Raw genomic sequence first — 26710 nt, 5'->3', positions numbered from 1 at the left:
CCACCCCTGTTCAGTGCAGGATCAGCCTCAAGCATCCAGGAGAAGGATCTGTCCAGCCACTACCTGAAGACGGCCAGTGAGGGGGAGCTCCCCACCTCCTGAGGAAGCCCATTCTGCTACTGAAATATGTTGATGGTTACCCCCCTCCTCCCCCCCCCCCCCCAATATCTAGCAGTACTAACATGATGGGCATTTCCTGAGAAAGTTGTCATGTCCAGTGAGGATTTGTCTCTATGTCCCGCAGCTTAATGCTCCCATTTTGCCCTGTGGCATAGGAAAAGGCAGGGATGGGCAGATTGGGCCGTCCCCTTTTGCTGCACTACCCTGACCTGACCTGACCTGACCTGGGGAGGCCTGGCAAGCCCCGTCAGACCTCAGAAGCCAAGCAGGGCCAACCCTGGCTAGTATTTGGAGGGGAGACCGAGGGGGTCGTGATGTGGCGGCAGGTCATGGCCCACCCCCTCCTAGCGTCTCTAGCCTGGCTGCAGACATCCATGGGACCACCAGCCTACGCGGCATGCCCTGCAATACAGAGAAAGAGCGCTGCGTGAACCACGGTCAGTCTCCAAACGCTGTCCCTAAAAGCAGTGAAGTCTGTGCAGGGCTTGCCCACCAGCTGCGCCTCTTGGGGGTCATGGCCAGTGTGTGTGCATTAGGAGGGAGGGGCCTCCTGGTGTCCTTGCTGCGTGCTGGGGTGGGGTGAGGGATGCCAGGAAACTCTGCCGTGGGTTGATAACTTGCATGGCTTTCGGCCGGCTTGGCAGGCAGGAAGGCCTTTAGGAAATGTGTCAGGGTTGTGGTGGTGGTGGGTGGCGGGTGTGGCCCTCTCCATTAGCACTTGAAGGGGGAGACCTGGCAGAGCTGCTAGAGGATGGCTGGAGACCCTGCTAGCCTGGGACTGCTTGCCCCCTTCTGGCTCTGCCTGGTGGGGGTCTCGTTCCTTGGTTCCCCTGCGCAGACCTTCAACTTGGACACAAGTAGCCCCACCTTCTACTCTGGACCCAACGAAAGCTATTTTGGGTTTGCCTTGGACTTCTTCCAGGACCGTCATGGCAGGTATGAGCGCAAACGGGGACTGGGTATGGCAACGGCGCAAATTCACACGGACCGGGCCCCTCTGGGGGTTGGGGCCTGCAGCCTGCCCAGGGAAAGGGGCAGAGTGCGCCTCCTGCCACGTTGCACAAGTAAGTGTTGCTTCCGTGGCTTTTGGTTTAGCGCAGGGGTAGTCAAACTGCGGCCCTCCAGATGTCCATGGACTACAATTCCCAGGAGCCCCTGCCAGCGAATGCTGGCAGGGGCTTCTGGGAATTGTAGTCCATGGACGTCTGGAGGGCCGCAGTTTGACTACCCCTGGTTTAGCGCATTGCCTCTCCCAACCGGATGTTGTTTTTTCATGTTTTGACCTGTGGACCTCCGAGGATTTTAAAATACTACCCTTGCCTCCTCCTGCAATCTTTTTTTATTCCTCACACTGAAAAACCCCAGTTTTGAGGCAGAAAATGCCAAAGGACATTCTCCCATTTCCCACTTAATATACCCACTTCTTCCTAATGCAGAAGAAGAAGAGCTGGGTGTTTGTACCCCACCTCTTCCTACCCGAAGGGAGTCTCAAATGCAGCTGACAATCACTTTCCCTTCCTTTCCCCACAACAGACACGCTGTGAGGTGGGTGGGACTGAGAGAGCTCTGAGAGAACTGAGACCGGCCCAAGGTCACCCAGCTGGCTGCATGTGGGGGAGTGGGGAGGCAAGCCCAGTTCTCCAGCTGGAGGCTGCTGCTCTTAACCACAATGACAAGGTGGCACTTGACGGCGGCTAGTAACGACTTTGATCAACTTTATTACACCCATTCAGTGTTTTCAGAGATTTCTCATTTTAAGTATTTATCTCAAAACATAACCAGGATGCAGGGACCTTTCCCCAAAAGCTGATAGCCCCCAAATCCTTCCTTGTGCGGGATCTGACCTGACTGCTCCAGTGTATTTCTGATGAAGGCAGCTCCGGGGGTTTCTACGAAACTGGCCCTTTGAACCACCCAGCGGCAGATGCTCTCAAAGCGGGGGGGGGGTCATATTAATGAACTGTACTGTTCTCTCTGAGCTCTCTTAGCCCCACCTCCCTCACAGGCTGTCTTCTGGGGGGAGAGGAAGGGAAGGAGACTCCCTTGGGTCGTGAAAAGCAGGTTACCAAAAACAGATCTTCTATATAAAATACTCAAAAAAGATGACGCTCATCTCCCATCGAACCACCAAGATTTTCCAGGGAGACGAGAGTTCTGTGACAGGGACCTCCTCTGAAGGGTTGTGAGTGTCCTGCATAGTGCAGGGGGTTGGACTAGATGTCCCAGGGGGGTTCTATCATTTTAACCAGTTCTTTCTTCCGCTTTGGGGCAGGGGGGAGGGCCCCGTCAGATCCAGAGAATGAGAGCTGGGTTCTTTCCTAACACAAAACTCTCACGACGGGTCCAGATCCGTCCAAGGGTTATGGCCTTTCGCCCAAGACTGAGTAGGTGCCCAGTCCCAAGGCCGTTCTGTCTTCCTGCTTCAGCATGAACTTGGTTGTGGGCGCCCCTCGGGCCAACACGTCGCAGCCTGGAGTGACGGAGGGAGGGGCCGTCTACCTGTGTCCGTGGAAGTCCGGCGGTGGCCCCTGCACCCCCATCCAGTTTGACGGGGAAGGTGAGCGATCCCGGAAGAAAAGGCTATTTTCTGGCAGGAGTGAAGCCCAGACTAGCGGGAAGGGCCAGGCGTCTCTAGCAGCCCTTCCAAAGCAAGAGCGGGGATGAGCCCGTTTGCAGTCCACCCCTGCTCTGCAAGTGACCACTGGATAAGAGGGGATAGGACTACTCCCCAGATTACTCCCACCACCTAACAATTTGAGGGGGGGGGGTTAACAGGTGCCTGTCTCCTCCCTCTTCAGCCAGTAGAAAAGCTGGTTGTATCCAGCCTGTGGCGAGTTTTCTGGAGTGTCTACCTCCTGGGAACTTTCTTGAAGGGCTGGGTTGGAGAGGTGAACAGGTGAGGGGAGGGGAGGGGAGCGTCCCCTGCCAACTTGGGAACACACGAAGTCTTGTGTACTCAGACTGGCGGTGGCAGAGCCCTTCCACACTGCCTACCACCAGGATCTGTTTAAGTGGCGATGCTGGGGTTTGACTTCCTGCAGACTTCCTGCAGGCCAAGCAGAGGCTCTGCCCCTCGGCCACCGCCCCAGACTCCTGTGGGGCCTGCCTCCCCTCATGCCCATCTTGCTCCTTTCCCCCTGCCGCTGCTGGCCAGGTGACCGCACAGGCACGTACGGATCCATGACTGCAAAAACCTTCAAGTCCAACCAGTGGTTCGGAGCATCTGTGAACACCTGGAAGGACAACATCCTGGTGGGTATGACAAGCCGACCAGTTCCAGGAAACTCAAGGCCGAAGAAAGACGGTCACAAATCAGAAATTCACTTCAGCAATACGAGACGTCAGACAGACCTTTGAAATTTGTGCTCTTAAAGGGGGACTTGACTGCAAATGTCACAGTCTTGTAATAAATTCTCCCCCGCCTCATTCCAGCTGCCCGGAAGCCTGTGGCCTCCACCTGGCCTTGAAAGGGGAAGAAGAGCCCACCAAGCTGCTGGAATATGCTGGATATGCAATGCGCATAAGTCAGCAGAATATCAAGAGTGCCCTGCAGGGGGCATCGGAGGAGATGTAGATGTAGCATAGATAGGATAGGAACTACGGTTGGGCGCGTAGGCGTCCGAAGCGGCCAGCGCTGCATTGCACGGGGGGGGGGGAGATGTGGGGGTTGACGCGCCCAACCCTAATAGGAACCTCCTGATACTTTTCAGATTATCCCCTACTGTGTCCTGATTGGCTCAACAGGACACTTCCTGCTTCTTGAGCGCACTTCCTCCCTGCTTGCCTCCAGAACAGCAGTTGAGCAGAAGAATGACTGCAGACAACAGCTAGCTAGATAGTTAGGTCTCTTCTCTTTCTATAAGAAACCCCAGCGGTATCTAATCTGGCCAGCCAGGTTTGATTCACAGCTTCTCCACATGCAGCCAGCTGGGTGACCTTGGGCTTGTCACAGCCCTGATAGTGCTGGTCTCACAGGACAGTTCTATCAAAGCTCTCTCAGCCTCACCTCCCTCACAGGGTGTCTGTTGAGGGAAGAGGAAGAGAAGGCAATTGGAAGCCGCTTTGAGAAAAGCAGGGTATAAAGACCAACTCCTCCTCCTCCTCCTCCTCCTCCTCCTCTTGACCTTGCACCACCGGCCAGCTGTGGGAGGGTGACTGATGCCGCCTGCTTGCCCTTTGCCCCCTCGCAGGCCTGTGCCCCTCTGCTGCAATGGAACGTCCTCCACGCCAACCACGAGGAGGCCACCAGGACTCCCGTGGGCAGCTGCTTTGTGGCCACCCAGAGCCTGGAGCACTTTGTCGAATACTCCCCCTGCCGGGCAATCCAAGCCCACTCGCTGTACCGGGTGCTGAAATATGGTGAGTCCAGTTTTGCGTGGGGGTGCGGGGAAGGACCTCGAGTCCCCAGGCCTGGTGTCAGCAGCAGCAAGAAAGCCAGCCTGCAACTCCTGCCTTGGAAACACGGGCCTGAGTCCCTCATCGGCTTGTTTGTTAGATTCATGAAGGCTGTTGGTCCGCCACATCTGGTCCACAACTGGATCTGTACAATGGTGCTGCCTAGTTGTCCACTGGTGCAGTCTTGGCTGAGAGCGGCAGCCTCTCGTCTGGAGAACTCCCTGTGATTCCCCACTCCTCCCCATGCAGCCAGCGGGGGGACCTGGGGCCGTTGATTCCCAACCCGGACAGATTAATTTCCCCCCGCCCACCCCAGAATTGAACCCAAACCAATGGCAACCTTACATGCTAAGCACGTGATTCCGGTTTGGTCCCCAAATGGGTCTTCATTGTTCTGTGTACTAATTCATGCCCCCCCCCCCTCTCTGCCTCTGCGTGGAGACAAATACAGTACGGTATGTTTATTCGGTCAATGGACCCATATAAATAATACATCTATAGAAACTGCAATCAGTTATAAAAGTTAATCGATATGTGTGTGAAAAAATACAAGAGTATGGCTACATAAAAATATTAATAAAACAGTGTTAAAAACAATGCATTGTTGAAAACAAATAATATGTATTGTAGGTGGGGGGGGGGAGGGTTATAACATGTAAAGAAGCCGAGGGGAGAAACCTCAAGGAAGTTAACGGCAGGGACAAGGAATCCATACATCTTCTTGGGGACTGGTCCTGCCCATCTTGAGGGGTCCGAGGGTTCGTGCACACCCGGGAAAGCTCCCACCTCGGATAAAACCAGGCTCAAAATCTCCCTTCTCTTCCTCAGTCGGAGACAAGCGCTACTGCGAATTTGGGTTCAGCGCCGCCATCTCAGAGGTGAGTCTTGGAAGGAGGAGGGCAGAAAGGGGCCCCCACGGCCACGGCGACAGCCGGGGTTGCCAACAGTCAGGTGGGGCCTGGAGGTCTCCCGCTGTCTCAACGAGCCTTTTGAGGACAGGGATCAGTTCCCCAGGAGAAAAGGGCTGCTTTGGAGGGGGGACTCTAAGGCCTGACTCCCCACTGAGGTCCCCCACATCTCTGCCGTTCCCCACCCAGAGCTGGACAACCCTCCCTAGAATGCTGAAGCAGTTGATCCCGGGTGGCCAAATGGGGGTTCTGCAGATGCCCAGGGACTACAATTACCATGAGCCTCTACAGACCGGGCCTCTGGAGGGCCACAGCTTGACCGCCAATTTCTGCGCCTTTGGATGAGCTGTTAGGTCTGCCTACGCTGGAGATGGGCATTTGCCCACAGCGACCTGGACGCAAAAGCCGCTTAAGATTCTGTGCTGTGCCTGTTTTCATTGGGGTCCGTCCCATGGCTGCTCAGAGCCAGAGGGCAGAAAGTGCTCGGATCAAGCCCGGCTTGCCAGATTAGAAGCCGCCGTTCTTTAACCGAGCTGGCTACGAGCTGTCTGCGGTGTGCTTGTGGGTCCGCGGCAGCGCCTTCTGCTTTTTCTTGCAGTCTGGGCGCTTGTTGTTCGGAGCACCTGGTGGATATTACTTCGGAGGTCAGTTCCTACCGCAGGCTGCGCACTGGCCGGGCGGGGGAGGCAGGGACGGGAGGGCAAACGCCCCTGCAGCCGGGTCCTGCCCGGGGAGGCCGAGGGATTCTGTGGCCCGTGGAGGGCCGGGCCCCCTTGAGCTGCTCGCTGTCCCCCTCGCTCTTCCCTAGGCCTGGTCTACTCGGCCAACCTCTCCTCGGTGGCCGCCAGCTCCCCGGAGTCTCCCCTCTTGCTGCGGACGGTTAGCCGAGCGCAAGTGACGGCCGACTACGCCGAGCCCAGATTCACGGATCCGGACAGCTACAATGATGCCTACCGGGGTGGGTTTGCAGCCGCTTTCTGCCGCAGAGCTGAGGAAAGGGAAGAGAAGAGAAGGTCGCCAGCAAAGCAACCAAAGGGCTGGGGGGGAGGGGGGTCAGGAGGGAAGCCCGTGCTGCTCTTCCCTTCCCTCGGGACACAGACAGACAGACAGATAGACGAGAAAATATGGGCCTGGTGGGGCTTCCAAAGAACAAAACGGCTGTGCGGAAATTCTTTGTTAATGTGCCAACATCTCCCAAGGAGGAGTCACGTTAGCCCAGGGGTGGTCAAACTGTGGCCCTCCAGATGTCCATGGACTACAATTCCCATGAGCCCCTGACATCTGGAGGGCCACAATCTGACCACCCCTGCGTTAGCCCATCACAGCCGTGCCCTGGCCTCGGTAGCTTAAGCAAGCCCGATCTTGTCAGATTTCGTAAACTAAGCAGGACCAACCGTGGCTAGTAGGTGGTTGGGAGACCTCCAAGGCACGCCAGGTTCGTGTCACAGAGGCAGGCCATGGCAAACAACCTCCCTCGCCCGGCTGCCGGAGCATCCGAGGCTCTCCTGACTACACCACACCCATGCCCTACAGTCAGTCAGTCAGTCAGTCAGTCAGTCAACAGCAGCGACCCCCAGAGTGGGGCCTGTGAGCCCCTTCCCTGCTCTGCGCCTCCTTCGGGGAGTGAAAAGCAGGGTGCCAAAAACGCAGCTCTTCTTCTTGCCTCCTGTGCAGGCTATTCGGTGGCTTTCGGGGAGTTCAATGGCGATCCGCAGTCGCCAGGTAAGGGCATGGCAAAGCGGGAGAAGGGGACAGGCCAGGTGTGTGTGCATCGTGTGCTCTTGGGGAGACTCTCCCAAGCATTTCTTTGGCTGGTCCTGAGATGCTGTTGCTCTTTGCCAGTCCTGAGCCCACAACCCCGTCTATCAAGAAGGGAGGGTGGCATGGGCGTGTTTTGGAGGGTCCGGGCTCTCTCTTCCCGGGGTCCCTGCAGTCCCTGTGACGAAGATTGTTCCTCCAGCCCCGGGGAGCCTCAGAGGCCACCATTAGCTCAGTCTCCAGCCGGGACCGACACGGATTTGGTCTCCGGAGGGTGCCTCTGTCTCTTAGACGGTTTTCCCTCCGCAGAATACGTGGTGGGCGTCCCAAACAAAAGTCTCACCAAGGGGGCGGTGAGTACGGTCCACGTCCTCGCGGCGAGTTGAAAGGCGGGCGGCAAGGATGGGGTCTGTTTTGTCCGCTAGAAATAGAACCTCCCCTGTGAAAAATACTGCTACATTTTTATCTAATTGCAGAAGAGTAAATAACAATTCTCTGTTTTTATAACCTGCCCTTCCTAAGCGCTTGGGTTGGTAACAACATAGAGTCAACTCCCAGTCAAGTTCTGTCTGTGTCAGATGCAGAGCAAACACCAACAGCTAAAGGCCCCAAATCTATAGATAAAATGTCAACATTTTCACTAGGCACAGAAACATTTCCCACTAGGTTTCGGCCTGGTTTTAGCTCTGTAGATCCCTGGGCTTGTAGATTTGTTGCGAACATCAGGGTCGCTGTGGGTGGGCAGGTAATGGTGAACTTCCTGCATTCTGCAGGCAGTTGGACTAGATGACCCTGGAGGGCCCTCCCAACTCCATGATTCTATGATTTTAGGGTCTGTTGAAAGCTCATGATGGCTTTTTACTCTCTCTCCCCCCCCCCCTTTTCATTCTCCCTCTTTGTTCCCGTGGTAGGCTCAAGGGGGTGGCAGGTGACAGTGGGTGAGCGAGAGGGTTGTGAGTGTCCTGCATAGTGCAGGGGGTTGGACTAGATGACCCAGGAGATCCCTTCCAACTCCATGATTCTATGATTCTAGGTAGAAATTTTGTCCTTCATGCAAGTCTTCTGGACCTTCCCCAGTGAGCAGGTAATGCCAATTATGGTGTGAGAAATTCATGGAGATTTGCCACTGAAGCCTGGGTGGGGCCTCCATGGGGCAGAACGACCAGGGCTCATGACACACCCCCGTTGGGTGACGCACTTCCCCTTCTTGCAGATGGCATCGTATTTTGGGCACAGCGTGGCAGTGGCCGATGTCAATGGAGACGGGTAAGGAGTGGGGGACGGAGGGGCAGATTTCGGTCTGGTGCCGCTTATCCACTGATTTTAATTTCAATCCAAGTTGTTTTTATCTTTTAAAAATTATATCCCATTATTCTGCCCTGACACGGCAAATCTAATGAAAACACACGCACTAAGAGTCAGTTTTAAAAAACCATCAAGCCCACCTGCATCTGAACCATTAAAACAATTAAAGGCAGGCAAAAGTACACACAAAACAAAGGCAGTGATTAAAAGGAAGGCGGGATCAGCGGGAAGAAGAAGAAGAGCCCGGTTTTTGTACCCCACAAGTGTACCCCACTTGTACCCCACTACACTTATAAACACCTTCCCTTTCTCTTCCCACAACCGGCCCCACTCTGTGAGGCAGGTGGGGCTGAGAGAGCCCTGACTGCTCTGTGAGAACAGCACTATCAGGACTGTGAGGAGCCCAAGGTCGCTTGTAGACGAGCAGGGGAACAAAACCAGCTTGCCAGATTAGAAGCCGCCGCTCTTAACCACCACACCACACTGGCTCCTGGCCCTGTTTTAGATATCCAACCACCTGCTTGGTGGCAGCTCCTCCAGGTTGAGTGCCTTGCTCCTGGGGATGGAGCTCCCCATCATGGGCTTGTGCTGCCACCGCCTGTCGAGTTCCTGTTCCTGCAGGCAGAAACACAGCTGGAGGTAGATGGGCTCTGCCATAACCTTGAGCCCCAAGACAGGCTCTCTCAGGTGGGACCTAATCCCAAGTAACTCTGTGTGCCTTTCCCACCTACTTAGCGTGAAATGTAAGAATCTCACATCAGTGACCTGCATTTAGGGTTGCCTACTATGGTTGGTGATTCTTGGGCATTTGAGGGCAGGCCCTGAGGAGGGCAGGGTGGAGGGACTTTGGCAGAAGATAATGCCAGAGATCCCACTGTCCAAAGCAGCTGCTTCCTCCAAAGAAACTCATTTGTATAGTTTGTCATTCTGGGAGATCTCCAAGCCTCGCCTGGAGGTGTACAAAACCTTGTGATAGTTCATCAGATAAGACAGGCAAGTCCTCTCTGAATTGATTTTCTAATGAACTCCACCCAGACACTGGAAAGTACTGCCATCCCCTGGGAGACTCCCACATAAGGACGGAAAGTGATACATTTTACACGTGCACATAAGGGGGTCAACCCTCTCCTAAATCTCTCCTCCCTTTGCTCCCAGGAAAGACGACATTCTTGTGGGGGCCCCCCTCTTCATGGAGCGCCGTTCAGACAGCAAGCTCTACGAAGTGGGGAGAGTGTACTTGTACCTGCAGCAGAAGCCCCCCCGGCCTTTCAGCGTCCCCTCGCAGAAGCTGACCGGCATGGACGTCTACGGGCGCTTTGGCATGGCGATCGCACCCCTGGGGGACGTGGATCAGGATGGATACCCCGGTGAGGAGGGGGCACCTTCTGGACTTCCCACAAAGCCCCAGGCCTACTGACCAGCCCCTTCACTGGTTGCTCTGGGGCTTTTTTCCCCATCCCCCCCCCACCCTACGTGGCCATCTGGATTGCCATGATGATGATTACAATTTCTAAACCACGCTTCCAAGAATGGCTCAGGGTGGTGTACTTACATAATAACCCATAGAGTAAGAACAGTAAAAACATTAGAAACATGAGATGTCATCCAGACCGCAACAATTAATAAATTACGGTGTCAGGAAGCCGCGATGTGATCATTGTTAGCCAAGTTCATCCCCGCAGAGAGTTGATCCCAGGCCGGATATTACAAAAGGGGTGTTTTTGTTGGGGGGGGGGGAACTTAGATGTTAGCGGGTCCTTGGCCCCAACCAAGAGCTCAGCAGAAGAGCCCCGTCTTACAGGCCCTGCAGAATTGTGCCGGCTCCGACAGGGCCCCGGTCTCCTTGGGGAGCTCCGTCCATCACGCTGGGTGCTGTCCCTGCAGATATAGCCATCGGAGCTCCCTTTGCCGGCCGGGACGGGGGTGGCCACGTGTACATCTTCCGCGGGCAGAGCGATGGCCTGAGGACGTCTCCTGTCCAGATCCTGGAGAATCCCTTCACCGGACTGGCTGGCTTTGGCTTTGCCGTGCGTGGAGCTTCGGACATTGATGCCAATGGCTACCCGGGTAATGTGAGCTCGAGCTAGCGACCCATTTGGGTTGACCCCACCCTCTGCCGGAGAGATCCAGCCCAGACGCCTTGCTTGGGTCTAAGCCAGTCAGGTTTTTGTGAGGCTTGATTTTCGTAGCCTGCAGAGCCCGCCTTCCTTGTGTTGGCCTTTCGTGTCCACATGGATGTCGCAGGTTGGCCGGATCTTGGAAGCTAAGCAGGGTCAGCCCGGGTCAGCGTTTGGATGGAAGGCCACCAAGAGACCCCGGAGGCTTTCCCAGCAGGAGCCAAATGGTTGTTGGGGGTGTTCAGGGCTGTGTGGCCAACGTGGTCTGGTCACTTTAGTCCCTGGCGTTTCTCCAGTGACTGTGGCTGGCATGTTTGGAGGTAGAACGCGGCAAGATGGAAATCTCTCTGTGCCAAAGTGTGGGGAACAGTTGCTGGGTATTTTAGTTACTCCTTGGGGGGGGGTATATGTGGGTGGGGGTGGACAATATTGCATCCCTGTCTTATCTGGGAAATCAGCAAAACAAAACATCTCCCTGGAGGAGTCACTGGATTCTGATGCCCTGCTCTGCTTCCCCCTCAGATGTGCTGGTTGGGGCATTTAAGACCAATAAGGTGGCTGTGTACAGGTGAGAGAAAGAGCCGAAAGCTTTCAGCCTCGTTGGAGCGGGGGGTGCAGGATCCCACCTAAGGATTCAGAGAAAGGCAGCCGTTGGGAGCAGCCAGCCTCCTCTCAGGGTCCCTGGGACCTTCCCAACCTGCTTGCTGCTCACCGGGTCTGTCTTCTTGTCGGTCTCCTTCAGAGCTCGGCCCATGGTGGTCCTCAAAGCCCTCATCGGGGTGCCCGAGGTGCTGAACGCAGAGGAGAAAAGATGCACGGTGTCAAAAATGAAAGTCAGTTGGTGAGTTGAGCAGGAACCTCTGGGCAAAGGGTCAGGCCACGATCCCCTGGCAAGTTCCCCTCCAGCTCTAGGCTTGAAATGAGCTCGGCGTATCCATAACACAAATAACACGGTGAGAAGCAGAATAAAGTTTGTGACCAGTGAATAAAGTTTGTGTCCAGATCCACAACGTTTTATTCTAGGGAGAAGTTTTCTGTGCATGCACCCTTTGTCAGACGAAGCATGCACACGAAAGCTTATCCCTCAAGTAAAACTTCCTCGGCCTTCACGGTGCCCCTGGGCTTGTTCTGCTGCTTCAGACCCACACGGCGACCCCCCGAATCTGCTTGGATCTGCATGCAAGCTCCTCCCCCGCTGAGTGAAGGGTGCTGGAGGGGACAGAGGTCTCCTCTCATTGGCTGAGGGTGAGACGAGAATCTTGGTAGACAGATCCAGGTTCTGGAATCTTTTCAGCCATTGTTTTACTTACCGGTTGGGCAAGTATAATCCCAAAATGAAACTTTGCTCGTCTTCAAGGGGCCGCCGGCCTCACACCTGGTTCAAGAACTTGTTTCTAAAACAGAGTTTCAAGTGGGTGGCCGTGTTGGTCTGAAGCAGCACAACAAAATAAGAGTCCAAGAACACCTTTAAGACCAACAAAAATTTATTCAAGACGTGAGCTTTCGAGGGCATGCACAGAGTGCATGCCCTCGAAAGCTCACGTCTTGAATAAATTTTTCTTGGTCTTAAAGATACTCTTGGACTCTTCTTTTGCTTCAAATGTCTTTTGGATCGTCGGTTCACTTACGTGTCAGGCAGAGACAATCCACCCCCAAAGCAAAGTTTAGGATTGTACCAATTTACCAAAAGATGTGATCAACAGCTACTCCACTCGTCCCCTCTAAGCAATTGTAAAAGCCCTTTGATATAGTATATCTTCGATTCTTTCCCCCCAGTGGGTGCTGCTGAAAACTCTGCAAGGGGCAGCTGCTGCTCTGACCATCTCCTGGGCCTTGCAGCTGTTCCTCTTGCGGATTTTGGGGGGGGGGACGACAACAAGAAAGGTGGACTTTCATTCCTGGGGCACAGAGCGGGTTTAGACACCTGTCTTCCTACACGCCCACACACATGCATCTGCGGGATTTTAAAACACGTCTTTTAAAAATAATCTGCCGTTTCGGATGCTGACGTGAGTCAGGCAGGCTTTCTGGCCGAGCAACCGCTTGGGATGGCCCCAAAGTAAATTGTCTTGCAGGAGTTTGGCTGGTTCCCAGTCGACAATAACAGCAGGCCAGAGAACAAAATCGGAGTCCCGTCAGGCACCTTTAAGACCAACAAGGTTTTATTCAAGGCGTAAGATTTCATGCGCACGCACCCTTCCCCAGACACATTGAGCGTGGGAATGACGGGTCTGCGCAAACAGCCAGAGGGCGAGCCATGAATGAGCACACAGCACAAGGAAGACGGTTAACAGATACAAGGGCCTTACAGGAAGAACAAGCTCAGTTTAGAAGGTCATCATTTGTTTGGGTTCAACTTGGGGGGGGGGGGAACATAGTAAAGGAAATAAAAATTCCAAATGGACAGGCACAGGCCAGAGATTTGTGCCCAGATGGTGGTGGTACAGCCCAGGTGGGGATGACTGTACCTTTCTGGGGCAACCAGATGCCTCGACCCATCCCTGCCCATCTTGCGCCCCCCTCAAGAGGATGCTTCCCACTGTGCTGCATGCAATGCATGCAGCTGGAAACTCTGCGTTAAGTAGAAAGGCTGCTTTGGGATGGCAGGGAGGCAGCCGCAGGGCAGGAACCAGGGAATATTCTGCACGGAAAGGCAGGAGTGGACAAAGCGGAGAGTCTGGTGGCTGTTTGGGGCCCCCTGCCCCCCCTTTGCTCTCTTCCCCCAGTTCCTATTTAGGCCACTGCTGCAAAGCAAAATGGTAGCGTGTGGATGCTGTTAATGGTGCTTGCAAAGCCGTGTGTCATGCAGGTCTAGGGAGCTGAGAATGTGCGGATTGACAAACCCAAGTTTGCTCTCCCAGAATGATCAAAATGTTCCTCACCGGCTTCCTGTCCCCCCCCCCCACAGCTTCACCATCCAGATGTGTGCCGGAGTGTCAGGGAAAAATATACCCCTCAAAATGAGTGAGTGTCTGGGGGGGAGGGAGGGAGGGAGGGAGGGAGGGGTTACCGTCCGGTGGCTGCCATATTGGGGTGGTTGGGGAGGCGGGATGAGGTTGACGTCTTCCGGGGCTTCTGCGAAACCTTGGCCAAGCCTCCTGGATATTAACGCTTATGAAACCATTTTACTCCCTCTGTTTCTCTGGTCCTGCCACAGGAAGGGGCTGTACAGAATCAAGGGACGTCCGGAGCCCTTCATGTTTTACCGAGAGCGGAAGGATAAGGATGGAGTGGGGGGTTGTGGGGGGGGGGTGCTGGGCTTGGGGTGCATTTTCCAGCATCTCCAGCTGAAAGGACCAGGGTGACGGGAGAGACCCCTCCTTGACGCTCAAGAGCTGCTGCTGCTTAGAGTAGATGCCGCCGTCCCTGACGGACTGGCCGCCTGAGAGTCGGTGTCGAGCCGCCTGGCCTCGTCCCTGCAGGAGGAGTCTGACCGAAGGCACCGATGAGCTTGTGGTGGGCCTTCAGGCTGCTGTTTCTCCTAGGCCTGGATGTGGAGCTGCAGCTGGACCGCGTGAAGCAGAAGCTCTGGCGGAGGGTCTTCCTGGAGCAGACCAGCCAGTCGAGCCAGGTGTTCCCCCTGGAGATGTCGAGGAAGGGGCCCCAAACCTGCCGGAACATCACCGCCTACCTGAGGGTATGACGTTCAGGGGGAAGCGGGGGGGTCGAGCGAGGGCAGCCAGGCGAAGTGCAGGGTAGAGTTGTGCAGCCAATGTGGTGTGTATGTGTGTTTGTGGGGGGGGAGGGGGGTTAAGTGCGGCAGCCTCTAGTCTGAAGCACCAGAACTGATTCCCTGTGTAGCCAGCTGGGGAGGAGGTTGTGGGAGGGTTACCAGCCTTGGTTCCATCAGCTGTTTGTTGACAGGCAGGGCAGGGAGGGGCTCAGGCCTCCTGAAAGCCCTTCCTGGAAACCCTCTTCTGAAGAGCCAGTTTATGTGCAGGGAAGAGTCTGGGGCCCCTGATGTGCAGGGGTGTGGGTAAAGACGGGGGGACCGTGACATTTAGACATGGGCAGGAGGCCGGTGGGTGGTGGCCACAGAAGGTCTGGGGCTCTGTGGAGGATCAGCAGCTTTTCTGCCTGCTGCAGAGGAGTGCCTCCTTGCATCTCCATATGACCAGACGTATGCAACTCTCTCCTCTTACGTTTTAACCCCACAACAGCCCTGTGAGGGATGATTGAGCAGAGGGCCTTGGGAAATCTTAGGGTCAGGGACAGCCAAGTGGACAAGGATCGGCTGAGCTCCCCGGGCGGGTCTCTGAGATTTTAATTCCAATTGAATTATTCTGTGTTCATTTGTGAGTTTATTTAAGGTGTTGTAGAATTCCATCCTGTAGCATCTAAAAGGCGTTAGACAGACCCCCCCAAATGTTTTCCGCCACGTGGGAGCAGCTGTTGTCAGCAGATATGTGGGCAGCAGTCTTGAGATGGGGGTGGAGAAGGAGGCCCCTAGCCCACCCTACAAGGCTCCCACAGTGTCCCCCGCAGAGCCCTCTCTTTGCCTCTGGGAAAACTCTCAAACGGCTGCCTGTTAGTCACGCAAGGACACCAGAGGAGGGGAGGGGAGGGGAAGGGAGGGGGCTCACTGAGAAATGTCTTCCCCACCCTGCAGGACGAGGGGGACTTCAAGGACAAACTGAGCCCCATTGTTATCAGTTTCAACTTCAGTTTGGGATCTGTACTGGAAACCGGGGAGCTGAACCCTGTGCTGTCTGGCCAGACAATGATCCAGAAGCAGGTGAGATTCATCTTCCCCCTCCGCACAAGGAGCTCTGCACATGGTCAGTGACTTGGATTTCCCCCCCACAAAACCCTGGTTGAAAAGACTGATTTTTAGTTTGGATTCTGCCATTTCCATCTTTGCTGTTAGGGTCTTGTTAACACCACTCTTTCCCAGTGAAGTGAAGGTAATTGAGCAACACCATTGGGCACTGAAATGCATTGTGTGTGTGTTTCCTTCAGTTAACTGCCTGTCGGGAGAGAGTTCTTGCCACGATGCTGAGGAGTTCTCCCATGAAAAGGGCGTGGGTGATTGTGGTGGTGGTGGTGGTGGGTTCTGGCTGCAGGTAACCGGAAAGGTCCTCCGTGCTTCCAGTTCTGTGCCGCTTGCCCTCCAGAGGCATCTCATGTCGGTGGGCCCCTTTTCCTGGATTTCAGTGGGCTCCTTGCTCTGTGCACCTGAGGAACCTCACCTGAGGAACCTGCCGCATGCAGGCCACGTTCGCTCCGTCATGGCTTTGCATGTTTGTTCTAATCTGCAGACGCGCATCATTTTGGACTGTGGAGAGGACAGCATTTGTATCCCGGACCTCAAACTGTTTGTTCGCACGTAAGTACCTGCTCCTTCATCCCTCCAGCAGTGAGCGCTTCTGGTCTCGTAGGGATGCTGGTCCGAGTTGTGTAAGCTCTAGCCGACCGCTTCGAATCTCCCCACGGCTTCACCCCACTCACTTGGGGAGTTATCAGGCTGTAGCTTATTAAAACGCTGAAGTCCCATCTTTAGAATAATACCCAGCAGCTACTGAGAAAAAGGATAACAAGGCAAAAGAAACAAACAAAAATGAGAACACCGTCCAGAGCGACCTTCTGCTACGCTCCAACACCACCACTGCGTAAAAACTGCTTTTAAAAACCCAACCCAAATCCAGAAACTAAGAGGAACTAATTTTCTGCATTAATAGATGTGTGTGTATCCAATTTTGGAAGCTTCCCCCCCCAAAACAACAACAACAACCGCATGTGATTAAATGTCCCTTTGTGTTGTTCATATTTCCAGCATTTGTTCAGAACATTTTTATACATCTTACTCAGTGTATTGGGAGTCATTTGCCAGGATACATCATTTTATAACAATCCTCCTTCAGGTTAGAGCTTAGTGTAAATTTGAGACCCCTCAGCCACATTCTTGCCCATTATTCAATGGGCATGTTTATCCGAAGTTCTTTGCCCGTTTTGTCCATGTGTCCTTTCACCCGTTCTTCTTCTGTATCATATTGTAAGAAAAGTGCCTACATCTGTGGAGTAACACGGTCAGCATTTGTACACGATTCCAAATACAATCGTCGTTTCTTTAAAACCAAACCGTTTTCATTCACTTTAAATCTTTCAAAAAGAGGTACCCAGAAAAAAGCATTAAGTTGCATCTCTCTCTTGTTAAACCTTCCCTTGATTTCATTTTACAAAATCCAGTATGTCTTGATAGGTTAGCCGCTTGTCTTTAATTAACATTTTATATCTGCAAAAAGCCTTGCGTTGAAATCCACAAGGGTGTTTTTGGACAAAGACCCATCTTATATTTGTTCCATATCTTCCCAATCGTATGTCTAATATTTTTTTCCCATTTCCTGTGGCTGGGCTTGTGGCGAGGTTTCTGTGGTTTCCCTGAAGTCGGTGCTCCAGCCCGACTTCTAGAGAGCAAGCTGAACCGTTCGGCTTGGGAAGTTAAAATTGCACCCATTTAAATAAAATGTTTCTCTTTCAGTTTTTCCTGTAAGAAAGACATCATCTTTCCTCTTACACAGAATCCTCATAGGAATTTCTTTCAGAACAACGTTCATAATATCAATTAGTGTTGCCTTAGAACAGGGGTAGTCAAACTGCAGCCCTCCAGATGTCCACGGACTACAATTCCCACAAGCCCCTGCCAGCATTTGCTGGCAGGGGCTTGTGGGAATTGTAGTCCGTGGACATCTGGAGGGCCGCAGTTTGACTACCCCTGCCTTAGAATGTTGTTGTAGAACTTGGCCTTTTGTTTTCTTTCTAACAAAATGCACCAAGGTCTTTCTTGGAACTTTTTTTTTTAATGTGGCAGATCTTGAGTTTATTCTGTACACCTTACCCATTTCTGCATGCATCAAATCACCCGTTTCAAAACATCAAAAGTTTCTACACTTTTTAATCTGATTTTTGAACCGCAGTTTGAGGGATATCTCCGAATCTCAAAGAGTACTTTCCCCTTCCTTTCCAATTTCGCCAAATTGCCCGGCTGACTTTTAAAATGTCCTTGTTTCATTCCACTGTTTCCCCGTGACTCTGCTGTCCTCTATGGCTGTGTCTTAGGTTGGACAGAGCCCTCCTGATTGGGTCAGAGAATGTGCTTCTCATCCACATGAGAGCCGTGAATGCCGGCGAAGGGGCCTACGAGGCCGAACTGCTAGTTGAGCTGCCAAAGGAAGCATATTTTCAAACGGCTCACGGCAACTCACAGGTACGTTGCCTGCTTTCTGAAAGCACGCGGTGAAGTGTGTTTGTGTGTTTGTGTGTGTGTGTGTGTAGTACAAACATGGCACTCCTGCAAGATCTGGCACGTGGTCTTGGAGCTCTAGCTTACCAGCCTTTGTTGTGATACGTCTTGAAATCTCAGGATATTCCCATCTATTGGTCTAGTGCAGGGGTAGTCAAACTGCGGCCCTCCAGATGTCCATGGACTACAATTCCCATGAGCCCCTGCCAGTGGACATCTGGAGGGCCGCAGTTTGGCTACCCCTGGTCTAGTGTAAACAGATTCAGGTGATTAGCCGTTTTCGTTTGAAGCAACCAAAGAACGTTTGAGTCCAATGGCTCATTATAGACCAGCTAAGTTTTATTGTGTGTCAAGAGGACGTGTCCTGAGGCCTTAAGGGAGGATGCCCACAAAAATCCCCAAAAGTCTCTAATTTGGAACTTGGAAAAAATACAGCCTTTATCTTCATGAGCTGCGTAAAAACCTCTGGGAGCAGAACAGCACCGTCCTGGGGCTGCAGGGCTGAGGTTTAGGTTTGGACTCTGCTGCGTCCGCTGAATATTGTGGTCGTTTCAGAAAAAAGACTAATTGTACAGATGAGGCCAGGTGTGCCTTCTCGGCAGAGTTTAAATAAGCAAAGGAGTGCAGCGTCCGGCTGTTTAAACAATAAAATAGTTTTATTTATGAAAATAAACGGCTATGTACGGAAAGAGGAAAGAGTCCTGTCTGATTGTTCTCCGTCGTGGAGACAAACTGGAAGGAAGCATGTGCAAAGGATCAGAAGTCCCCCATTCAGCCAATCAGGACACACAATGTGGAAAAAATGCCAGGGAGTTCATGATCTAACTATGCTAAATGCACATCTCCTCTAATACCCCCTGCTGGACACCCTTTATATTGTGCTCAATCCTGCACCCTGCAGATCTTGCATATTCCACCAGTTCTGTAGCTCTGGTGTGGATGTGAACATCTGCGTAAGATGCCCGGGAGCCAGCTTGACTCCCCCCCCCCAGTATCACTGTCCTGTGCTTTCTGTTCTACTAGTTAACAGCAGTGACCCCCCCCTCCTCCCCATTGTGTTGCCTGCAGAAGCTGATCTGCAATTCCCGCAAGGAAAAGGAGACCCACCTGGTGGCTTGTGAAATGGGCAACCCCATGAAATCCCAGGCAGAGGTAAGCAGGGGGGGGGCTCACATTCGCCCGGAAGCTGGGCCCTCTGGTCCTTGAACCCTGTGCCAGGTTTGAAGGGAGAGTTAGCCGTGGCTGTTCAGCAGTGAGCCGAGGGCACTCTGTTCATGTTCAGGGACATTGTTATCCAGGCTTTGGAACGGATCCCAGAATGGGGTTTCCTTTCCTTTTAAAATTCTCTCTGTGTGATCCTCCTACGACGATTCTTTCTCCTTTCTCAGGATTACTCCCCCACTCCGGATATCTGCCCCCATCTATCCCACCCTTCTTTGTGGAAGAAGTATAACTTCATTCCGCACACGTTGGAGAATGCCCTTTCAATGTGCTTTTGCAGCTGGGAAAACTTGCATCTAAAGTGCTTTGAAAATGCATTATCCAACGTGTGCAGAAAGATTAGATGCCCTTACTAAATTGGGGGGGGGTCCCTTAGTACTGCACCGGATAGAGCAGCAAGATGATCCTGAGCAGCCAGCACCAAAAATGCACCAGAACAAGATCTGGATGGGGAGACGATTGGTGGGTCAGAGGAGCCCCAGATCTGTCTGGGAATGGGAAGAGGGGTGAGGCTAGGATGGGCCAGAGATAAGCCCTGCTTTGAAGGTTCAATATGGCTTCAGGGGGCAGGAGGTGACTGCAGTTCGGCCCTGACCTGTCTGCCAGACCATTTCCTGGCTACGTTCCCTGCAACTCTCTAATTCGTCTTCTGTCCAAGTCTAAACGACTGGGGGAAGCATTCGTAAACAACAACAAGTGCGACATTTACTGTTTAGACCAGGGGTAGTCAAACTGCGGCCCTCCAGATGTCCATGGACTACACTTCCCAGGAGCCCCTGCCAGCGAATGCTGGCAGGGGGCTCCTGGGAATTGTAGTTCATGGACATCTGGAGGGCCGCAGTTTGACTACCCCTGATTTAGACCAATGTTATCAGCGACAATCACAATAAGAGCAGGTTGAGATCATTTCCCCCCCTTGAAGATTCTAATTAAATTCCGAATGAGTCTAGGGCATTGGGCCATTCGTGAGACATGGAGCCAGCCATGAATGAGAAGCCAGTTTTTTAGGAGGCCGAGAAGAATTAGAAACAAGGAATATTCAAAACATGAATAATGTACAAAGGGAAACGCAGGAGAGAAAAGGTTTTGGGGGTCGTGCCTTGGTATGAAAGCAATTCCCACTGAGCCAGAGCCAGCCTTCTTCCAAGAGTGGGAGAAGTTCTCAGCACCTCTCAAAGGCCTGGAAAAATGGGCAAAGGCTGCAGGGAATTCTCTGTGGTCACTCCAGGGAGCACCAAGTGTCAGCCCCCCCCAGAGGCTGCCCCTTCGTTCCGAATCCGGAGTGTCAGGCATGTGCCTCTGTTCCTGGGCCCTGGGCTTCCCCCTTCCTCTGCCTGCCCTTCCTTCTTCCCGCCCTCCCTTACAGATCCAGGTGGAGATGGAAGTAGGCGTCAGCCCACTGGAAGACGAGGTCATTTTCCGGATGAAGCTCACGAGGTGAGGGGCAGCTCCGCCCCACTGCCAAAGTCCCCCAGATCCAGGACCGCACCTCTGTGGCAGCCCCCCCCTCCCCAATCTGATCGCAGCAACCTGAAATCTCAAGGCTGCAAGGCTACCGTTGATGGGGGGGGGGGAAATCCTTATTAATCCTGCGGTAGGGATACCATCCTCCAGGTAGGACCTGGGGATCCCCTAAGGCTGCACCCTCATCTCCAGACTACAAAGATCAGCTCCTCTGAAGGAAGTGACAGCTTAGGAGTGTGGCCTCTGTGGCATCCTACTCTAGGAATTCTCTGGGAATTTCCCAACCTGGATCGAGCAACTTGAGCTGCTCTCCTGAGGATGGGCGGTCCCATACGTGCGAGCCCTTTTCTGTCCCTTGAGAGTTGCCGTTTTTTTCTTTACCTGGTGGGAATATTGTGCATGACAGCGCAGGCGGTCTGGTGTGGCCAGCTCCACCGCCGTAGCTCTCCATGGGGCTCCCCTGTCAACATTCCCAAGCTCCGGGTGGGGCTCCTGAGGCTGGAAAGAGCGGCTGGCCGGCCGGCCAAGGAGCCTTCCCAGTTTGACATCCAGCTTTGCCTGCAGCAAGAACAGAGACAACCCGGACAGCCAGGAGAAGGTGCTGCGCGTGCCGGTCGAGGCCGAGGCCAGGATGACGCTCCGGGGGTGAGTGAGGACCACGAGCACTGGAGGGAAGAGGCCGGGGGACTGGTCCGTCTGGAGCCGCCTTTCTGGGTGGGGTTTTTAGGTCCCTGGAGCTGCTGGCGGGAGCATTTGGGAGTGTCGTATGTCCGGCATAAAAACCTACAGATTTAGAGTCCAGGGAAGTGTGCCAGAGGCTCTGGGATGTCATATTGACTTGACCACTGGAAGGGGGGAAATATTTGCCATGCAAAGACGCGGGAGGGAAGGTCTGAGACCCCACACAACTCAAGGCTTTTCTGAGACGGGTGTTTGCCAGATGGCGTAGGCGTCCACGGGCCAAGCCAGAGGTCGAGGGGTACCTTGAATGCCCTCTTTCTTTCCGCCCCCCCTAGGAACTCTGCCCCTGCCGGCATTCTGCTCCCCTTGGCCCCCGAGTACCCCCAAAACAAGAGCAAGCAAGTGGCTGACTACGGGCCCCCGGTGGAGCACATTTATCAGGTCCAGGGGAGCTGCGGTTGGGGCTGGGGGGGGGACCTGTCCCCTGCTCATCACTGCCCTTTCCCCACTTGCTGACCCTTTTTTCTTCCCCATCATCTGCCCCAGTTGCAGAATGAGGGCCCCAGTTCTGTGTCCGGGGCTGAGCTTCTCTTGAACTTTCCCAATCGCTTCCGGGGAAGCTTCCTCCTCTACATCACAAAGGTGACCACGGAGGGAAACATCCGCTGCTTTCCGTCCAACGAGACCAACCCCCTGAAGGTAAGCCGGGCCCAGCGGGCAGCGGGCCAAAGGGGGGCCGGAACAGGCGCCTGTTTCCCATTTCTTGATCCAGGAAGGTCCAGCCGGCCTTGCTCTCAACTGGGCACCCGCGGCCACTTAAAACTGCACTCTTCCCCCTTCTGTTTTTTCCTTCACAACAACCCTGCCATGTAGTTCAGGCCGTTTCTGCATTATTTATTTATTATTTATTTTACGGCTTTTAGCCCGCTGTTCTTCCAGGGCTCGTCATGGGTTACCGCCGGTAAAAACATGCAATTCTATCAAAATGTTACATATTTTAAAACATTCTAAAAGTTTAAATTGTAAAACATAAACTTGGCAACAATAGGAACTATAAAAGAGTTGCCCTCTTATGCAGTAGTTGCCTTTCCTTGTTCTAAAATAGTTGCAGATCTTTGAATGTATTTTCCTGTTTCTCTGCTGTGCCAAGTGTGAGGCGGCAGGTAAGCCACGCAAAGAAATAATAATAAACAAACATTTCCTGCCCTTTTACAGAATTGCTTGCCTCTTTGCTTCTCAGCCCGATGTTCTGACTTTGCAGTAGGCATTCTACATTGGGAGTTTTTCTGGGTTTTTCCTGGGGAGCGAGAATCCTAAACCCTCGGATCCTAAACCAAACCAAAATCCAACACCAAGAACTGCATTTCACCCGAACTTTTGTCCTTCCATTGCAGTTAGAGGAGCTGGCGTCCACAGCTGCCCCCAGCTACAACAGCACTTTTCGGCCTCAAAGATGGCGGGAGAAACGGGATGTGACCACGGAAGCTGACTCAGCAACCCTGCAGGGACCCGTAGTGGTGGTGAGACTTTTTTTGGGAATCTGGCAGACTGGATGGTGTCGTCCATCCTATTGGCAGAGTCGGAACATACAAAGGAAGGAAGCACCAAGGAAGCTGCTGAAAGAATAGCACTTTGTCTAGAAAGAGAGAGGAAAGAGACTCAACTGACTGTTCTGTCTGCTCATTCTTGTTCAACTGCTGTTCTAAAGGCAAGCAGGGAGGAGGAAGCATGCTCAGAGGAACAGGAAATCTCCCATTGAGCCAATCAGGAAACTGGAGGAGATAATTTGAAAAATACCAGGAAGTTCCTGATCTAACTAGGCCTACTGGTTGAATTGGGCTTGAACTGGAATAATATGGAAAGGATCGTTTCGTTGCTTTTAAATTCCTTATCCCGGGTGACCCTTCTTGCAGAATTGTTCCACCTGTGAATGAGATGAACATCAGAATGTTTAGCTATACTTGGGTTGCCAGCTCCAGCTTGGGAAGCCCTGGAGCCTTTGGTGGATGAGCTTGCAGAGGGCAGGTCTGGGGAGGGGAGGGATTTCAGTGGGGTACAACCCCATAGAGTTCACCTTCCACTTTTTTTCCAGGGGAACTAATCTCTGTTGCCTGAAGCTTCTGGGGGATCCCCATTGTCCACCTGGACGCTGGCCTCCTTAGGCCGTACCCAGGAGTTTATTGGAATATTTGTCCCCCAAGAGGACCAGCAAAATGAGAGGGAATAGTGCCTTTTAAAAAAAATAAGCATTCTAACACACATTTTTTAAACCCATCAAATGAACTTACCTTGCAGGGGTGGCCGAACTGTGGCTCTCCGGATGTCCGTGTTCTATGATTTCCCATGAGATCTGGAGAGCCACAGTTGGCCACCCCCATTATGTTGAATTCTGATCTACGGAAATCCGATTCCCCTGCAGAACTGCAGCAGTCAGGCGTGTGCTGCCCTCCTCTGCCCGGTGGGGGCGCTGGAGAAAGGACAAGCCGTTTCCGTCACGGTCCACGCGGTCCTGTGGCTGCAGACTCTGGAAGAGGTAAGTGGGGGAGAGGACCAGAGATTGATCGGCCTCCCTCCTTGACCCGGTATGTGCCCCGAGCAATGCACACCTGCAGGGATGCTTTGGCCCTGGGAGAACTTGCAGGGCTCTTGTAACTTTCCTGTTGTAACAGCTGTTCAGGAATCATTCGCTGCTCCTGCCTCTTACTCACAGCGTTCCACAGTTAAGGATACATCTGCCCGTCAATCTCAAATTAATTTCCTTCACTGTGCTCCCCCCCCCGGAATTAAACCCAAACAAAGCTAGTTATTGCTGTTTGCTCCTGGGATCTGTGAAATGCTTTCATTGTGCTGCATGATAAATTTACTGCTCTACCTATGGATGGCAACCGCCTTTTCGCTGCCTCTGAGGAAGTGTGCAGGTGTAGCAGCAATAAAGTGTCATCGGCCTTTATCTTTAAGGTGCCCCCAGGATTCAAACTTTGCTCTGCTGCTTCAGACCAACACGGCCACCCACAAGAATCTGCTTTCCTTCTGTCCTTTTTGTACACCCTGGAAAGGCTCATGTGACAATTGTGTATTATCTGCCTATCACAGTGTCCCCTGGAGAACTTCCTCATCCAATCCGTAGCCTGGTTCAGTGCCACAGGAATGCCGTACCGAATACAGCCGAAAACTCTACCCAGCGGGCTCGCCTTCGTATGTTTGGAAATTTGTATCGTGGCGATGAATCTGTCTGTGGACTCCTAAAGACTCTAGAATGCTTATGATTTATATATATTATATATATTACATATTCTTAAAACATGTCTAGGTCACCTTTCCACCCAAAGCCTGAAAATATTCATTTCAACAAGAAAACAGTGTTTAAAATAAAGTATGCATGTCCCCCTCCCCGAAGAGCAATTCTAACTTGTTGGTGGTCCCCGGCCCCAGAGGAGGTCTTCGCCAGAGGCAGGGCCTTCTGAGTGGTGGCTCCAGCCGGGGGAATGAGCTGGGGGTAGAGACCGGGGCCCTTACGGAACTGCCCAAGTCCCCAAAGGCCTGCAGAACGGTGCCCTTCCACCGAGCCTTTGGGTGAGCCCAGGGGCAGATAAATAAGCAAAATAAATAAAAGTGTGTATAAAACAATTCGACGAAAACATCCAAACATATGTCCCACCAGCCCCCCACCAGGGAGGAGGGCCCCTAACAGCTATTGGGGACATGCCAGGCTTTCCCTGCTGCTGGACGGAACAGTCTCCCCGAGAAGGGAGTTTTGGCCCCACGGCCAAGAAGGCCCTTGGTCAGGGTCGCTCCGAGGGGAGTCCATCTGCAACCAGGGTCTCCTACTCACTGTTTCTCCCCCTCCCTCCCCTCCCCAGGCAGAAACCTCGGTGGAGAGGTTGAATTCTGATGCCGAGAAGAACATCCCTGTCTGGTGGATTGTGGTCGCTGTGCTGGCCGGCCTTCTCCTCCTGGCCGCCTTCATCGTCCTGCTGTGGAAGGTGAGTGAGCGGACTCAGCCCAGCTGCAGGGGCAGAGTGAGGGCAGGGGGGGGGGACAGAGACCCGCTTCCTGGCTGGACATCAGGCCTCTGGAGGCTGTCAGCTCTGGGTTTAGACATTTCTGGAAATTTTGGGTTGGAGCTTGGGGAGGGGAGGGTTTGGGAGCAGAGAGATCTCTGTGGAAGATAACGCTATAGAGCAGGGGTAGTCAAACTGCGGCCCTCCAGATGTCCATGGGCTACATTTCCCAGGAGCCCCTGCCAGCGAACGCTTGTAGTCCACGGACATCTGGAGGGCCGCAGTTTGACTACCCCTGCTATAGAGTCTGGCTTCCCAATACCTTGTCAACAGACAGCATAACAGTCAAACAAATATATCCGAGTCTATGCGCAGTGAACACATGGCAAGATGGCACATTGAACACAAACTTAACACATTATAAACAGTATGGTAACCAGATAAGCATGCTCAAATCTATACCTTGTAAATGGCACGGTGCCTGGATAAAATGGGTTTCCAGTAACTCCGTTGTCTTCAAAATTGAAGAGTTTCCTATTAGTAGACTACCAGACTGATAACAATGTTTAAATGAATATTATAATATTTAAATCAGTTAGCTTGGCTGGCTCTGTTTCTTACTCCTACAATTTCCCCCCCCCCTTCTTTTTTGGCAGACTGGCTTCTTCAAGAGGACACGCCCACCCACAGATGACGAGGAGGAATTGACAAATGACTCTCACACATAATCTGTGGGGCAGGAGCAGCAGTGACAGTTCTCTGTCCCCTCAATATTCACCCCTGTCAGATGTCATTCCCGCTTGGATCCAGCCCTACCGTGTGCCAGGGAGATGCCAGCCAGACCCACACACCCCACTGCCTTTCTTCCGTGGCTCCAGGGCCTACCCTCTTGTGCAGGTTGCCATCTTTCCGTACCACCCATCAGCATCACCCATGTCTAGGATTTGGGGAGCTGGCAGATGATAATTCCACTACATCCTCTGAGGACTGCTGGAGTGTAACAGCAATATCCATAATAAACTTACCTGCAAGTATTAACAAAACAAAGTGTAAATGTTCTTCGGCAGTAACCCAAAGAAATGAAGGGTATTTTGCATTATATAATAAAAGCCACTCCATCAGTTAACTCAAACCATTATGTAACATGGATCTTTTAAAGAGACCTGTTTAAATTATACACGGTTTTCAAAAATTACATGCAGTTTTTATTACAGGAAGCAAGTCAAATCCATCATGCTACTTAACCCATTGGGTTGTAAGGTATTCAGCTTAAAAATCCATTCTGCCTCCCTTTGTAATAATGGTTTCTGAATGTTTGATATTTCTAAACCCTGTTGTTGTATCTATTCAGTGATTCAACTTAATCACATTATTAATAAACAATTGGGAAAGGGCTCACGTAGTTGTGTCCCGATTTTTTGCTTGATTGCCTACCCTTCAGGTGCTTGGTGGACATGTCCAGCTGGTTGCCCAGAGAGAACAGGGGTCCCCTTGAGACCT

At 52.7% G+C, this 26710-nt stretch overlaps 1 protein-coding gene across 1 annotated transcript; it reads left to right on the top strand.

The window, feature by feature from the left end:
* The first annotated feature begins 822 nt into the window (after positions 1 to 822).
* ITGA2B (integrin subunit alpha 2b) lies at positions 823 to 26605 on the top strand. Its single transcript, XM_077315709.1, has 30 exons — positions 823 to 1056; positions 2547 to 2677; positions 3275 to 3372; positions 4311 to 4479; positions 5344 to 5393; positions 6022 to 6067; positions 6232 to 6381; positions 7098 to 7145; positions 7491 to 7534; positions 8215 to 8265; positions 8395 to 8447; positions 9642 to 9853; positions 10371 to 10553; positions 11126 to 11171; positions 11346 to 11444; positions 13512 to 13567; positions 14089 to 14240; positions 15213 to 15338; positions 15862 to 15929; positions 17660 to 17807; positions 18912 to 18995; positions 20431 to 20501; positions 21093 to 21173; positions 21545 to 21650; positions 21756 to 21908; positions 22604 to 22729; positions 23629 to 23742; positions 24303 to 24404; positions 25070 to 25192; positions 25867 to 26605. The coding sequence occupies exons 1-30, from the start codon at positions 872 to 874 to the stop codon at positions 25936 to 25938; spliced, it is 3147 nt and encodes a 1048-aa protein (XP_077171824.1). The 5' UTR covers positions 823 to 871; the 3' UTR covers positions 25939 to 26605.
* The last annotated feature ends 105 nt before the right edge of the window (positions 26606 to 26710 follow it).

This window comes from Paroedura picta, chromosome 16 (assembly GCF_049243985.1).
Source record: "Paroedura picta isolate Pp20150507F chromosome 16, Ppicta_v3.0, whole genome shotgun sequence".
NCBI lineage: Eukaryota > Metazoa > Chordata > Lepidosauria > Squamata > Gekkonidae > Paroedura > Paroedura picta.
The sequence above is the reverse complement of the archived record's forward strand: the minus strand, read 5'-3'. Positions and strand labels throughout refer to the sequence as shown.